At 48.3% G+C, this 16930-nt stretch overlaps 1 protein-coding gene across 2 annotated transcripts; it reads right to left on the reverse strand.

The window, feature by feature from the left end:
* Window positions 1-153: 153 nt before the first annotated feature.
* LOC106551027 (testis-expressed protein 47-like) lies at window positions 154-14278 on the reverse strand. Of its 2 annotated transcripts, none has more exons than XM_087728670.1 (7): window positions 14161-14278; window positions 12260-12329; window positions 8619-8722; window positions 8262-8326; window positions 6704-6899; window positions 4846-5005; window positions 154-346 (listed from the first exon to the last, which is right to left on the reverse strand). In XM_087728670.1, exons 1-7 carry the CDS (start codon window positions 14236-14238, stop codon window positions 309-311), a joined length of 711 nt encoding a protein of 236 aa, XP_087584796.1. In that variant the 5' UTR covers window positions 14239-14278; the 3' UTR covers window positions 154-308. The 2 variants fall into 2 exon arrangements, with proteins under 2 accessions (XP_087584796.1, XP_087584797.1); XM_087728671.1 differs by having other exon boundaries at window positions 14030-14278.
* Window positions 14279-16930: the final 2652 nt, after the last annotated feature.

The raw sequence follows: 16930 nt of genomic DNA on the forward strand, positions 1-16930 counted from the left end.
GAAAGATATAGAAGTATTTGCCCCTAATTTCTCCCCTCTCCAACTACTTTTAGTCATAAGGAGTCAGGACCCGAACAAAGAGAAGTTCAACAGCTTCTGGAGAGTCGTTAATTCCTCATCCCTGGTTTGAAAAAATGCCAGCACACCACTCTCAAGTCTTCCTGACAACTTTATTAGTTGCTTTGTTTTCCCTCTGCGTGGGTGAAGAGATGGGCATTAACGTTCTCAGGCCAACTCCATCCCAGGGCTTTGGGATTTGCAAATGGGATTTCTTTAGACACATTGGTAGGTAGCTTGACCGTAGGGTTTCATGTAGTCATATGGGTAGGAGTAGGCCATACTGTTTCTGGGGAGGAGAGAGGGAAGTGGAAGAAAAAGGAAACATCATTTTTCCAATGGTTTTACAAGCAATAACCGGAAGAGCATCTGTATATTCTTTGGTGCACCCATGTTGTGTTTGTATGTCTGCAGTCTCTCCCCAGGGACCAATCAGAGTGCATACATGTTGCCTTTATGTCTTGGTTTGGCTAAAGTGGACTGGTTGCCTGGTGTGTGGGTTTGTGCTTGCACACACACACACACTAGGAGTGTGTCAAATGTGACCAGAAGGCTGAGAGTGGAGCCTCTCCAAGCTTCCCAGCCCCTGCCCAAAGCCATGGATTTTTTCCCATAATCTCCAGGAACCTGCTTATTACAGTCATAAATCATGACAGTTGTAAAGTGGGTCATCATGTGACCGTCCTGATTTTGCAATCTTTTTGTGGCAGCTATTACACAAACCCATTGTTCCTTCTGGGGCATTTTTGCTCAAACCCAGAAGTGAACGCCAGTTTTGGCAAAAACATAAATTGCAGTCATGTAACTGCAGGACAGTGGATGGCCATAAATGCAAGCCGGTTGCTGAGTGCCCCAAATCCAGTCATGTGTCGTGGGTAGGAGGGCTGGCTGCTGGAACTAAGGATCTTTTGGGAGGCCCATCCTAGCTTTAAACGGTCGCTCAGCAATTACCAACAACATGCACATAACCCTTTTCAACACTGTGGAACTAAAGGTTTGGTCCTCCGCATTCTTAATTACAGGTCGTCCTCAAGGTAAGACTCATGGAAGCCTCTCCATTACGGTTGCATGTTGTGGCAGCTGTTAAGCTGCATGGTTCTGGAAGTGGCCACCATTTTTATCCCAGCCACGAAATAGCCGCTGTGTTTGGGTCACCGCTTGTGCAGCCAGGACAAACTGCTTCATTTCGCTGCCTTTGCAAGGTCTGCACAACACTCGTTCAGAAGCCTCTGCACCACTTTGGAGGCATCTTTAAGGCAGCAAAGGAATCAGTTTCTCCGGCAGCTGCCATTTTCTCCCCACCCACAAGCAGGCAGCACAAGATGGCTGCTACGTTCAGGTCCCCTGCGTGGCCCAGGGAGGTCGTGGGCTGCCCTCCTTCCACAACATGAGCTCTGGAGAACTCCAAAAGGTGAGTGCGGGGAGCAGCAGAGCCAAGCACTGAGGGGTCCCGGCGGGATGGGATGGAGGAGAGAAGCCCTGCAGCATCCTTGTAGCTGGTCGTGAGGGGACAATTCCAGAAGTGGCCGCCATTCTGTCCCACCCTCCTTCCCCAGCATGAAGAGGTAAAGGGTGGGGCGTGACTGGCGTGTGTGGAGGAGGCCCAAGCGCAGGGTTTGGTCTGGGGGAGGTCTGGGGGTGCTGCAGTGACCCAGTGATGGGTCATAAGGGTGAATGGCCACAGGGCCCCTGCAGCCATCCTAGTTAGAAATGGTCCTATGTAATTTGTTAAGCAACCTGTTTTACCTCAAGGACTACCAGTACTCTTGTTCAAAATTTTAGAAAGTTCCTTTCTTATGCCTCAATTTGCATCAAAGATTTTCTTTGGGGAATCCCTGTTCTCCATCCAACCACCTGCTTTTAACCAAAAGGTGCCGGGATGTTAAAAACAAGATGGAGCAGGGATGGAAGGATAAATTTTTTTTAGTATTTTATTAGGATTTATAGGCCGCCCTTTTCCCTGAGGGGACTCAGGGCGGCTTACAATCACTAGGGAGGGGGTGCAATTCAAAATAAACAATATGTGAGCAAAATAAAATAATAAAAACACAACTTGCATTCAACATTCAACACTCGGGTGGGGCAAATTAGAGGCTTATCCCCAGGCCTGTTGGGATAGCCAGGTCTTGAGGGCTGCGCGGAAGGCCTGGACGGTGGTGAGGGTGCGTATCTCGACGGGGAGATCGTTCCACAGGGTCGGAGCTGCAACAGAAAAGGCTCTCCTCCGTGTAGCCGCCAGTCGACATTGACTGGCGGATGGAATTCGGAGGAGGCCCAGTCTGTGCGATCTTATCGGTCGGAGGGAGGTAATCGGCAGAAGGCGGTCTCTCAAGTACTCAGATCCACTACCATGAAGGGCTTTAAAGGTGGTCAACAGCACCCTGAAGCGCACCCGGAGATCAACAGGTAGCCAGTGCAGCTCGCGGAGGATGGGTGTTATGTGGGCGAACCGAGGTGCGCCCACTATCACTCGCGCGGCCGCATTCTGAACTAACTGCAGTCGCCGGATGCACTTCAGGGGCAGCCCCATGTAGAGCACATTGCAGTATTCCAGCCTAGAGATCACAAGGGCTCGAGTGACTGTTGTGAGAGCCTCCCGATTCAGGTAGGGCAAATGCCCCCCTGGTCACAGCCGACAGATGATGGTCAAGAGTCAGCTGTGGATCCAGGAGGACTCCTAAGTTACGAACCCTATCTGAGGGGTATAAAATTTGACCCCCCAGCCTGATAGATGGAACATTAGCCAAATTGTTGGGAGGGAAACACAACAGCCACTCGGTCTTGTCCGGGTTGAGTACCAGTTTGTTAGCGCTCATCCAGTTCTTAATGGCCTCAAGACCCTGGTTCATCACGTCCACCGCTTCATTGAGTTGGCACGGGGCGGACAGATACAATTGCGTATCGTCCGCATATTGATGGTATTTTATCCCGTGCCTCCGAATGATCTCGCCCAACGGTTTCATGTATATGTTAAATAGTAGGGGGGATAAGACCGAACCCTGCGGCACCCCATATTTTAGGGGCCTCAGGGACGATCTCTGCCCCCCGACCAACACCGACTGCGACCTGTCCGAGAGGTAGGAGGAGAACCACTGCAAGACAGTGCCTCCCACCCCCACCTCCCGCAGTCGTCGCAGAAGGATACCATGGTCTATGGTATCGAAAGCCACCGAGAGGTCAAGGAGAACCAGGATGGACGCATGGCCTCCATCTCTGGCCCTCCAGAGATCATCGGTCAATGCGACCAAAGCGGTTTCTGTGCTGTAACCGGGTCTGAAGCCGGACTGGAAGGGGTCAAGGTAGCTAGCTTCCTCCAAGGCCCGTTGAAGCTGGAAGGCCACCACCTTCTCAACAACCTTCCCAACAAAGGGAAGGTTGGAGACAGGACAGTAGTTATTTAAAATGGCTGGATCCAAGGATGGTTTCTTCAGGAGGGGTCTCACCACCGCCGTTTTAAGTGCGGCGGGGAAGTGCCCCTCCCGAAGGGAGGCGGTTACAACCGCCTGGATCCAGCCACGTGTCACCTCACTGCTGTTGGCAACCAGCCAGGAGGGACATGGGTCCAGAATACAGGTGGAGGCACTCACAGCTCGAATGGCCTTGTCCACATCCCCAGAGGCAACATCCTGAAACTCAACCCAGAGGTGGTTTGCCAAGTGATCCTCTTGTGTCCCGGCTGGATCTGCAGCAGTGGAGTCCAAGTCCGACCAAAACCGAGCAATTTTGTCCGCTAAGAATTGGGCATAATCCTCAGCTCTACCCTGCAAGGGTTCCCCCGTATCCCTCCTATTTAGGAGGGAACGGGTTATCCTAAACAGGGCGGCTGGGCGGGACTCAGCGGACGCAACCAAGGTGGCAATATGAGATCTTTTTGTTGCCCTAAGTGCCCTGATGTACTCCTTGGTGCAAGTTGTTAGGAGTGCTCGGTTCGACTCGGACTTATCGGACCTCCACAAGTGCTCTAGGCGTCTCCTCCGGCGCTTCTTCTCCCGGAGCTCCTCGGTGAACCAAGGAGGTCTCCGGGATCCGCTGACCCGGAGGGGCCGTAGTGGCGCAATCCGGTCAAGAGACTCCGATGCCGCCGAGTACCAGGCAGCAGCCAGAGTCTCCGCCGAACTGTGGGCAAGGGTATCAGGAATAACCCCAAGCTCCGTCTGGAACCTCAAAGGGTCCATCAGTCGCCTGGGGCGGAACCACCTGGTCGGTTCCTCCTTCCTACGGTGGGGGGTTGGCCTCCGGAAGTCAAGCCTCAGTAGGCAGTGGTCTGACCACGACAGGGGTATGGTCTCATTACCCCTCAGACCAAGATCACACATCCACTGCTCCGAGAGAAATACGAGGTTGAGCATGAATTGAATATATTTCCACGGTCATCTAATTGTGTTTAAAATAGAGGTCTCCAAACTTGACAACTTTAAGACTTGTGGACTTCAACTCCCAGAATTCCTCACCCAGGATGGGTTTTCTTAATGGCTGGCTAAGGAATTCTGGGAGTTGAAGTCCACAAGCCTTAAAGTTGCCAAGTCTAGAGACCCTCGCACTAAAGCTGCAAAGCACCAGCTTTCCAAGCATAAACCACTACATCTGTCTACAGTCTGTTTACAACCATCTTCAGTTTCAAGTAGAATCTACAGCTTTCCAGCAAAATGGTGACTCGCTTGGTCCTAGTGGAGCCCTGTGGAAGCTTCCCGTTGACCAGGGGCTGCCTTGAGGCCTGTCCAAGGAGGGAGACTTTCCTTTTGGGCTGTGGATTATCTGGTTAGCCTTGGGGACAGGCAAAAAAAGTACCTGCATCCATTTGTGGCTGCAGAGGATTGTTGTACATCTTCAGAAATTCCACTGGGCTCAAACATTCTTGGCTCCTGCACAAATACTGGATTGTTTCTGCTGGGATCAGCAGCTCCGGCACAGCAGTGTGGAGGCACTCACCCAGGCCTTTGTTGCCCACCTTCAGAGGAGAAAGGAAGCACAGTGGATTTAATCCCATGGCATTTGTCCTGGAATTAGTGCATACATTGACTTGGTCAGGCTTTTCTGCTTTAAGCAATGCTGCTCAGACAACTGATGTTTCAAAGCTTGGTCTAAAGAAGAAGAAGAAGAATTCTTTATTGCCAGTGCACAACATATGTACAATGAGATTGGTTGAGCTCCTTCTGTGCACCCATACACACACAATACAACTCACAGTGAAGACCAAAAGAAAAAAATATATCCCTAGACCAATAAATCATATTAACAAACACCCAGCCCCATTACACCAGTGTGAACATGTTACACATTGCGCTAGCCCTGCCAGTCCATCGTACTACTTAGTTATTATTTTGTTATTGCGCATTCAGGTGTCTGACAGCCCATGGATACAAACTGTTCTCCAGCCTGTTTGTGCAGCTGGCTATGCTTCCATACCTCCTTCTCGATGGTAGGAGGGTAAAGAAGTGCCATGCAGGGTGAGAGTCGTCCCTGAGGACTTGTTCTCACTCTTCTAAGGCAGGGAGCCCTAGCGATCTCATCTAGTGGTGTCAGGGGCAGCCCACAATGTTTTGTGCTGTGCTCATCACCCTCTAATGTTTTTCCATCCATGGCTGTCAAACCAGCATGCTGTACTATGATGCAATAAGTGAGGACGCTTTCTATTGTGGATCGGTAAAAGGAGATCATCAGTTTTTGTTCCACCTTGTTTTTACGCAAGACCCTAAGGAAATGGAGTCTCTCTTGGGCCTTCCTGGCCACCTGGGTCATGTTGGTGGCACAGTGGTTAAATGCAGCACTGCAGGCTACTTCAGCTGACTGCAGTTCTGCAGTTCGGCTGTTCAAATCTCACCGGCTCAGGGTTGACTCAGCCTTCCATCCTTCCGAGGTGGGTAAAATGAGGACCCGGATTGTTGTTGGGGGCAATATGCTGACTCTGTAAACTGCTTAGAGCGGGCTGAAAGCCCTATGAAGCGGTATATAAGTCTAACTGCTATTGCTATTGTTTTTCCAGTGAGGTCTTCGTTAAAATAAACTTACAGATTGAAGAATGGGGGCTGGGAGCTGAAAGGAAGTTTTCAATTTGGATTGTGCAGAATTGACAAACTGAATCATCAATATATTTTTGGGTACCTATTTTTTTAAATAATCCTGCCAGTAAACAAACACAAGAGAAACAGATTCTGTATCTCCATGGCCAGGATACTGCTATTTCAAAAAAAACCAATAATTGTTTTTTTATTAAAGTTATGTTCACATAAATCACAATGCAAAGAACTATAGCAAATAAGAGTTCCCATCATCCCCTTGGCATTATCTCATGTATGTCCCCAAGTTCTTCCTTACATGTTGGCACTGTTAATTTACAGTAGAGTATGTCAAAACTAAACAGTGCAAGCCCCTAACTAGGCATAAGAGCGTAATGCCAGATTTCTTGATCTCTAAGGATTTGGTGTACTTATGCTAACTGAAGACATCTCAGAGTCTTGGGCAAAAAGCTGGAGAGATCTTCTGGCTACAGAAATGTACATTTCTACCAACTTTGTCCCAAATGAAGGAGATCCATTGTTGAAGTGTATTATCCTTATGTGCAGCCAAGTCTATTTTGGATGAGGTGCTGGTCCTGGAGAAATGAAGCTGATGCCAAAGAGAAAACGCTGAAGGGATCTGCTCTCACCTTGAGTGTTGCAAGATACACTCCCAGCTTGAGAATGAGTGTAAGACACTCAGTAATAACTTCTTCTATGGTCTGGCTCTGGGTGACATCTTCCAAAGTTACAGGCACTTCCACTTTGGTGGCATTCCACTGTGAGAAAAGTCTGGTAGGGATGTTATGAGACATTACCAATATCTTAATATCTCGTAATAAAGCCCTAAAAGGGAGAAAGAAACCATATTAAACCCATAGGTCTGTAGACACATTATGCATACACTTGCATCCATGTTCTATCAAAAGCAAGATATTTAAGACTTGCAGCTATCTACCATGGAGGGTCACATCAGAGGCACTGGCTACATTGCCCATGGACATGGGAGGTTTCCTCCCTTCCTTCCAAGTATTTATATGCTTCCTGTTCTAAAACTCCTGAGGTGGTTACAATAATTATGAAAACATAAGGTAAAAATAGGATAAAAGCTAAGTGGAAACAATCTACAAGAAGTTTCTAGGAAAGACAGTATAAAAATAGAACTTTTTCAGAGAACCTAATAACCAGTTTCTCAGGACAGGATCCTTCCAGTGATGACCAAAACCCCTGTCTCTTCCAGGTTTGATGCAGGATGTTTTTATTCCAACTGGATGTTGAACCTTTAGTAAGTTGTCATGTTAGCCATCCAGATCAAGAGAGAAATTTAGACATTTATCTGAAGTCTCTGCTCATAAATCCTTGAATGAATGAATTAGACCAAGCCTGCTTCTGATCCAACCACAGGTCTTCTGGAGCTCATGACCTTCCTCTCTTGGCTGAGCATCCTAGATGTGCTTTCACCTGTATCCGAAAATAGGATTGAGGAATCTGATGCCCTCCAGAAATTGCTAAATGCCAATGCCCATCCAAGACACTCAAGGAGACACTCAAATTTCCCAGGAACTATAAACTGTAAGGCTAGAAACTTTGCGACCTTTGATTGGGCACCGACTCCCTATCCCTTAGATAAGGTGACATTTTCTCCATCATGGGGTCTTTGCTGCTCTCTCTGGTTGTTTTCTTGCAGACATTTCATTACCAAACTAGGTAACATCCTCAGTGCTAGTAGGGAGGGTTCTTCCCTATCTTATTCACACACCCAAATGTTGGGAGGGATTGAAGGGATTCTTTCCATTGGTGCTGCTGTGCCTTCTGCTTTCTGCTGCTGCTTCTCTTAGTTTAGGGGGTTTTTTGGCTTTGTTTTTAGCTGTTTTAAAGCCATCAACCATCTGTGCGTACTGGTAAAGAGGCTATGGGATGCTCTGTTTATCAGTTTGTAACTTGCATTTAACTTACTATAAATGCATTTTTAAACTTTTCACCTTTTTTAATAATAAAAGCACAAATAAAATATATAAATACAATAATACATGGTCATTAGAAGCAGTCTTTCAGCCAAGGGCATCATCCATTCTTCAGACAGTCCCTTTCCAACCCGACCGTGCAGAGAGACTTGGGCATCTTCCGGAAGTCCCTCTGCCTCGTGATTGAGATGCGTCCCCTCTGCCTCCCCACAGCTCTCCTCTCTGGAGGACTTGCTTGACTTACTCTGCTCCCTGACGTTCAAAGAGGGTCAGATCCATGAGGATGTGGTAGAGGGTGCCGCTGGAGGCCTGAAGGGAATGGAAGAGCATCAGGATATGAAGTTCTGAAGGTGTTTCCACTCAATTCTGTTATTCTATATTTGAAGTGATGTTTTCAGAAACTTCTGGTGGGGAGTTTTGTTAATTCTGCAAGTGACCAAACTACATTGTGCCTGCAATACTATGGTATCCGTATGTATGATTATAGATTGGTGCCTAAATTGGATGTAGGTTTTGTCAGCATTTGTTATAAATCTCTACACAATTCAACTAAAGGATTTTTCACCTTCTTCTGGTACCCTTAAATATTTGCTTGACCTACCTCCAGAATGTGGAGTATGCTCTGGGAATAGATGAGAAGGACCCCAGAGGCTGCTTCCCCCAAATGATATCGTGAAATCTTCTGGAAAAGCTGTTCATGATAGTCTTCAAAAAGGAAACAGGAAAGATCAATAGAGAGATCCACCAGAAAGGCAAAGATGAGATAAACGAGGCTTGAGCCCAGGCCAAAAAGGGGATTACAAAAATGCCTCAGACAGCCGCCCCTCCAATTCTCATAAAAGAGGAGAAAGAGAAAAGAGAAAAAGGGGAGTTCGTTCAGACCTGCAAGGTGCTGTTACTACAGTTGTTCTGATACAAGTAGTTCTAGGTCTACATGGTGTCTGTTTCTACCTGATAGGGCTGGATTCAAAATTGAGGTTATTACCAGTTTTGTCTTCACAGTGACAAACACTGACTTCCAATGAAGATGGGTGAGACAGAGTGAGATAGGCAGACCTCCCCACAGCCAAACGGACAAGGCTCATGAAAGCCTTCCCATTTGGGAAACTTCAGGGTGCTATGGAAGAGGACATCTCAGGCTGCTGTCGCTAAATGCCAGGTCTGTAGTTCACAAGGCTCCCCTCGTCCGGGACCTAATTTTAGACGAGAGGGCAGACCTGGCATGTATTACTGAAACCTGGCTGGGCTGGGAGGGAGGAGTCCCCCTCGTAGAGATGTGCCCAGAGGGTTTTCAGGTGCTTCATCAGCCACGATGCCAGAGAAGGGGTGGGGGTGTGGCTATTGTTATCCGAGAGTCTCTAGTACCTCGTAGGATCCCTGCTCCGGAGTTTGTCGGGTGTGAGTCCCTGCTGGTGAAGTTGGACCTCAAGGGTCAAGTGGGCTTGCTGTTAACGTACCTGCCTCCCAACAGCGTTGCAGCAGCCCTCCCCTCGCTCCTCGAGTCAGTAGCCGAGCTGGCAATTGAGTTTCCCAGGCTAATGGTTCTGGGGGATTTCAATTTGCCTTCGCTCGGTGAACACTCTGATGGAGCGCAGGAGTTCATGGCTTCCATGACAGCCATGGGCTTGACCCAAGTAATTCGGGGCCTGACTCACTCGGCGGGTCACATGCTCGACCTCGTATTCCTCTCGGAGCAGTGGAGTTGTGATCTTGGTTTGAGGGGTAGCGAGATCTTACCCCTGTCATGGTCGGACCACTACCTACTGAGGCTTGACTTTCGGAGACCAAACCCCCACTGTAGGGAGGAGAAACCGATTAGGTGGTTCCACCCCAGGGACTTATGGACCCTTTGGGCTTTCAGACGGAGCTTGGCGTTGTTCCTGATACCCTCGCCCGCAGTCCGGCGGAGACTCTGGTTGCTGCTTGGAATTCAGCAGCGGCAGGGGCTCTTAACCGGATTGCGCCTTTACGGCCGATCCGAAGCAGTGGATCCAGGAGGGCTCCTTGGTTTACTGAGGAACTCCGGGAGATGAAGCGCCGAAAGAGACGCCTAGAGCAACGATGGAGATCCAGTAAGTCTGAGTCAGACCGAGCGCTTTTAACATCTAGCATCAGAGCCTACCTTCGGGCAATTAGGACAACCAAAAGAACACACATTGCCTCTCTGATTGCTTCCGCTGAGTCGCGCCCAGCCGCCTTGTTCAGGATAACCTGTTCCCTCCTAAATAGGAGGGATACGAGCGATCCTTTGCAAGGCAGAGCTGAGGATTACGTCCAATTCCTCGCGGATAAAGTTGCTCGGCTTCGGACGGACCTGGACTCCAATTGCGCAGAGCCAGCCGAGGCACCAGGGGAGAATCTGGCAGGACATCACTGGATTGATTTTCAAGCTGTTACCCCTGAGGACGTGGACAAGGCCATGGGAGCTGCAAGTGCCTCCACATGTGTACTGGACCCGTGCCCCTCCTGGCTGGTCGCTAACAGCAGGGAGGTGACACGGGGCTGGATCCAGGCGGTTGTTACCGCCTCCCTTCGGGAGGGGTTCTTTCCCCCCGCTCTAAAGGCGGTGGTGGTGAGACCCCTTCTGAAGAAGCCATCTTTGGATCCAGCCGTCTTAAACAACTATCGTCCAGTCTCCAACCTCCCCTTTGTGGGGAAGGTTGTTGAGAAGGTGGTAGCCTTTCAGCTCCGGCGGTCCTTGGAGGAAACCGATTATCTAGATCCCTTCCAGTCAGGATTTAGGCCTGGCTACAGCACCGAAACCGCTTTGGTCGCATTGATCGATGATCTCTGGAGAGCCAGGGATGGAGGTTATGCCTCCGTCCTAGTGCTCCTTGACCTCTCAGCGGCTTTCGATACCATCGACCATGGTATCCTTCTGTGACGACTGCGAGAGGTGGGGGTGGGAGGCACTGTTCTACAGTGGTTCTCCTCTTACCTCTTGGACAGGTCGCAGTTGGTGTTGGTCGGAGGGCAGAGATCGACCCCTAGGCCCCTGAATTATGGGGTGCCGCAGGGTTCAGTCCTGTCCCCCCTCCTGTTTAATATCTACATGAAGCCGCTGGGTGAGATCATTCGACGGCACGGGATAAAATACCATCAGTATGCGGACGATACACAGCTGTATCTGTCCGCCCCGTGCCAACTCAGTGAAGCGGTTGACGTGATGTGCCAGTGCCTCGAGGCTGTTAGGGACTGGATGGGGGTTAACAAGCTTGTACTCAATCCAGATAAGACCGAGTGGCTGGTGTGTCCCTCCTACTAATTGGCCAAGTGTTCCATCTCTCAGGCTGGGGGGTCAAACAGTACGCCCCTCATACAGGGTTCGCAATTTGGGAGTCCTCCTGGACCCACAGCTGACTTTTGAACACCACTTGTCGGCTGTGACCAGGGGGGCATTTGCCCAGGTTCGCCTGGTGCACCAGTTGCGTCCCTACCTGAAACGGGAGGCCCTCACAACAGTCACTCGCACCCTTGTGACCTCTAGACTGGACTACTGCAACGTGCTCTACATGGGGCAGCCCTTGAAGAGCATTCGGAGACTCCAGCTTGTCCAGAATGCAGCCGCGCAAGCGATTGTGGGTGCACCTCGGTTCACCCACGTAACACCTATCCTCCACGAGCTGCACTGGCTGCCTATTGGTCTCCGGATACGCTTCAAGGCGCTAGTCGTCACTTATAAAGCCCTTCATGGTATTGGACCTGGGTACTTGAGAGACCGCCTGCTGCCAATTACCTCCACTAGACCGATTAGATCCCACAAATTAGGCCTCCTCTGAATTCCATCCGCCGGCCAGTGTCGACTGGCGACTACCCGGAGGAGAGCCTTCTCTGTGGCTGCTCCGACCCTCTGGAACGAACTCCCCGTGGAGATTCGAACCCTCACCACCCTCCAGGCCTTCCGCAAAGCCCTTAAAACCTGGCTGTTCCGACAGGCCTGGGGCTAAAGAGCTGTTGCCCCCGTCTCGAATGGTATGACTGTTGTGTGTTTTAAATTATGCATTGTTATGTGTCGTTTTTAAATTTTTTGTCTGTATCCCCCTTCCCTGATTTGAGTTGTGAGCCGCCCTGAGTCCCCTTTGGGGGAAAAGGGCGGCATATAAATATAATAAACAAACAAACATCCCAGGGCAAGCACAGATTTCAGTAAGATCTTGGAACCTTTCCCTCACTGGGAGCATCCAGGGACTTCATGACCTTTAATAAGTCTTTTGAAGGCCATGGTGAGACTGACTGCAATACCTGTGATTTCCTCCTCACTGGCATTTTCTTGCAGCATCGCAACCAAGATCAGCCGGTGAAGCAGATATTTCTGTGGGGGGGAAAGCACCAGAAGATTTAGCTTCTATGCTTTAGGGCTTGGTTTTCCCCACTGTTTGAAGCTCTGTCAAAAATGCAATGTTGCAGAAATAATCTGTCACTTATCTTTATAGATATTTTGGTACGTTTCCCCAAAACCCATCAAAATACAGGATACAGGAAAAACAAAGCAACACTCTAGAAAGAAAGCTGGGTGCTCAAAAGGGAAAACAGCCATCTTAGGAGGGTCAACCCTCTGTCCTCAGCACACTGAACCACCAAGGAAGCAGTTGGATTTTACCCTAACGTTAGGGCAATTTGTAGTGAGTTTATAGTACCGTGTGTCATGCAAATCAAAGCGAATGGCAGACATGTCTAAATAGGAGAGGGCCAAAAAAATCAAGATGGTGGTTGCTACCACATGGTTGAAACCCCAAGATGTGGCAGCAATAATCTTGGCACTTTTTTTCATGTCTTGCAGATGTTCTTGCACACTGGAATAGGTGGCTGTGCCCTGATTAATCTGAGTCAAACTCAGCCAGGGGCTGAATCCAATGATTCAGGCCAGTGATGGCTAACCTTTTCTCCTGCACGCACCCACAATGCAATGTGCCCACCCCCCCTGCAGATGCCGTGCGCCTCCATACACACAAGTGGCCTACTCGGCCTCCCGTGCCACAGTGGACGGGGATGTTTTTGCCCTCCCCAGGCTCAGTAGGTTTTCCTCGAGCCTCTGGAAAGGCAAAAACAGGCTCCCCCAGGCTCCAGAGGCCAGAAACAGCCCATTTCCAGACTTCTGGTGTTGGTAATGGTAATAGTATCTAACATCTGGAGCTTCTGGGAGGGTCGTTATTTGCCCTCCCCAGGCTCCAGAGGTTTTCCTCAAGCCTCTGGGAGGGTGAACAAGGCCTCCCCGGGGCTCCAGAGGCACTCCCTGAAGCCTCCTGGCACCCAAAACAGGAGCATGCTCCTCCCTTGCCCTGTGCATGCAATGCATGCACATCTCCCACAAGTGCGTCAGAAATGCAAAAATCCGTTGGCCAGCAGAAGCACATGCGCATGCACAATAGAGCTGAGCTGGGTGAGGGCTCGCATGCCCACAGAGAGAGCTACGCATGCCACCTATGGCACGTGTGCCATAGGTTCGCCATCATGACGCTAGGCCATAAACCATGTTCTATACATATAGTTTTATATGCTCTAATGCAGGAGTCTCCCAACCTGACAACGTTTAAGACTTGTGAATTTAAAGCTGCTGGCTGGGGAATTCTGGGAGTTGAAGTCCGCAAGTCTTACATTTGCCAAGTTTGGAGATCCCTGTGTTTGGGGCCAGAGCAGGGAAAATGAAAAGGAACAAATGGCCTTTCTGATGGCCACTGACCAGCAGAAAAGGACCCCCGGAAATCTCCAGAGGGAGAGAAAAACCCGTCTGAAGCCGAGGAGGTCAGAGAAACCTTCAAGGTGAGAGTAAAACAGAGAGCAAGGGGAACCAGGGGAAACTTGACTTCCAGACACATCCAGGCATGGCCTTCCTCCAGGATTGGTTCTCCAGTCTAGCCAACAGTCTTGGGATCTCCAAGTGGTCTCCCATCCGCAGACTCTGTGGGGCAGCCCTCTCAGCCAAAATATGGCCAATTGGGCCAGCTGCAAAGAACCCTACTGGCTAGGTTTTGACAGCCCACCAAGCTGTGGGATTCAATAAGTGCAACTTACTGACTCAGCAATATGTCAGGTTTAGGCCAGATGCCAAACCGAAACCCACCAATCCTCTGAGGCTGGGATGCCAGGGCCTAGAAGGACTGCCACCTCTGGAAAAAGAGGCATCAGCCCCACCCCAAGACCACCTTCTGCTGCTGCCGTCGCCTCTCCTCCAAAGCACTAAGCAGGGTGTTTCTGGTCACAGAGGGCATCACATCAGCCATCTTGCTGTGGCAGACTGATCCAGAACCTTCCAGGAACCCATCTGCCAGCCTGGCATGGCAGTTACTCTCCTAAGCACCTCCTTGGAATCGGCAGTTGGGAGCCTGTTGGCTCACCTGAGCAGCCAAAGCTCTGAGCAGGAGGAAGATGGGAGGCCTGCATCTCTTAGTATTCTTTTTAAAATACCCTCTTCGATTTCACACATAATAAAACAAGCACAGCCAATTCTTTAAACCACCAGAGTTTCACTAGCAGTGGGTTTCTAGATTATCATGGCATGAGCTCATTTTATGGATCCACATGTTCGGCTTGATGCTAAGACAGTGGTTCACAAGCTGTGGTCCACGGACCCCTGGGGGCTGCAATGTCATCACAGGGGTTTGACAAAGGCTTGAAGAAATGTTATTAAAATCTTGAGGTAAGTCTTGGCGGGGGGTGGTGCCATCGTCTGTGGCCACAACATGTATTTAAAGGGGGTCTATGGTGAAGAAAATGTTGAGAATCACTGTGCTATGATATTGTTTTAGTTATATTCACTTAACAGTGTGATGGGCAGCATAGACATCTAATAAATAAATATACGCCTACAAAGAGAAGAACGTAATCCTGGGTTCTAGACTTACAAGTTCCAATTTATGGCCATGACTGTTGGTCTTTTAGGTGAGTGTGGGCTGCAGACAGCAGGACAGAAATGTTCCTAGTTTATCTTTTAGAGAAAATCTGCAATCTAGTGTAATTTCCAGAAAAATATTGATTGAAATTGAACTCTTTCCAATTTATTTTCACACTTTGACAAATTCTGTCATTTTGGTTTGTTTTTGAACAGTAGTGTTTATACTGTATATATTGTACATAATGCTTACAATCAAATGTTTAAAAATGACAAAAGGCATTTCTAATGTTTACATATACCATTCATAACAATGAAATGAATTATTACATACATAGATATTGTCAGAAATAATTTCTAACCATCACATGAAGTATAGTTGCACAAAAGGAGTATCATAATGCATAGTTAAATAATCTATTGGGAAATGCAAAGCAGATTATATACTTCATGAGAAACTCAACACACTTGTTGGTCTCTTGCAGAAATACATTTGATATTGGTGCCTTTGTATAATGGCCACAAGAAAAACAGCAAGAATGGAGAAGAACATCATGACAGCAACCTGCAGAGAGAGAAATTACACCACATTTCCTTCAGTGATTATTTGATACCAAGGATGAAAGCCTCCTTGAAAGTATTTGGGTAAATATTAGGGGGGAAATAAATGAAATTGAGTTGTTTACTACAGGCCATCCAACCAAGCTGAGGAAATAGATGAACTCTTCGCTGTTCAGTTAACCTAGGTGTGCAGAACATATACCACAGTACTAAAGGGGGACTTTAACAAATTCTGCAGTGAATGGCATATGCCATTCCTCACATGCCTGGCTGACAACTTTGTTACCCAAAAGGTAGAGGAGGAAACTAGATGGTCAGCTGTACTGGATTTCATTCTTATTAATAGAAATGAAATGGTTGTGTAAGGGTCTGCTTCTCCTCTCCTTTCAAGAAAGTAAAGACTCTTGAAACATCAGCATTTCAAAAGGAACCTTTTATTGAAGGAGAGGGATTGCAAGACAAAAGAAAGCAGGATCTAAAGCTCCCTACAAACTTGAAATTTAGCATGTATGTTCCACTTGGCTTCTAGGTGCTTGCTAAGAAAGGATTTTTCAAAATGACCATCAGATCATTACTATTTCTTAATACAATAATTAACTTGCTCTAATACTAAGGAGTTCTACTCCCCTTCCCCACCTGAAAAGAACTCTGTTCCAACTGTCAGTTGCCTTATATTAACACACTCCAGCCCTAATTTTGGCCAGCAACAGATTGATCAAGAACGTTGGAGGACCAGTTGGGCATTTTCACACGCTCTCTCCATTAGCCATCTAACATCTTCCGCAAGACTGTCTCTGTATTTCTCCCACAATTTTAGGGGGTCTCCAACTTGGCAGAAAACCAACATGATGGCAAACAGCTCACAGATTTTGTTAGGAAAGTCAGAGATGGAGGCTTCTTCCAGTGAGCATCGCCCTCCAGCAAGCTAAGTGCACTGCACACTGCTTGAAATGTCAGTTGAAGTACCCCTGCCACAGTTTTTAGGGCAGTAAATGACATGGGGCCACGGATCTCGTGCAAGAGGAGGCATTACTGGGATGGACGGTGTACACTCCACCCAAAACTTCACTAATATTTCTTCATCCCCAGATAACCTGGTACAGGCTTCCCTTTTCTCCTCCTGCAGAACTGGTTGCCTTTCCATATGTAGTAAGTTGGAACTTCACAATATGAAAGGGTCCTTGCAAAAGCATCAACTTTGCACAGCTCAAAATAGGCCAGAAGTGTTATTTTTGGAGGGTTATTGATCCTCTCAACAACATTGTCCTCAGTAAAATAAACTTTGTCCATTTTTGAAATGTACGGCAAGTTGCATAACAGGAGGAAACCTTTTGTGACTAGGATAGCAGAGAATGCCCCAGGCTGCTTCAGAGCTGCTGATGTATTGTCCTGCCTCACACCTCGTCACCTGGTCCAGATCTTCAATGGTGAACGCTGCCTGGTCAGACCCTTTGTTAATATACTTGCAGATGTATTTTATGGATTTAACTGAATTGCAGTACTCAACATTTATATGAGCTGAG

The sequence above is a fragment of the Thamnophis sirtalis genome, unplaced genomic scaffold (genome assembly GCF_051295495.1).
Source record: "Thamnophis sirtalis isolate CommonGarterSnake01/CBP01778 unplaced genomic scaffold, rThaSir2_p1.2 scaffold_14, whole genome shotgun sequence".
Lineage (NCBI taxonomy): Eukaryota > Metazoa > Chordata > Lepidosauria > Squamata > Natricidae > Thamnophis > Thamnophis sirtalis.

Bases quoted from the DNA above. Each gene is read 5' to 3' on its own strand.
- LOC106551027 (XM_087728670.1), bottom strand. From the start codon at position 14,238: ATGGCTGATGTGATGCCCTCTGTGACCAGAAACACCCTGCTTAGTGCT. The intron at 8,723-12,259 runs GTATTGCAGTCA...TCCTTTTTGAAG, and splicing joins CAGTGAGGAGGAAATCACAG to ACTATCATGAACAGCTTTTC. The intron at 347-4,845 runs GTACTTTTTTTG...TCTCCTCCCCAG, and splicing joins GCAGCCACAAATGGATGCAG to AAACAGTATGGCCTACTCCT.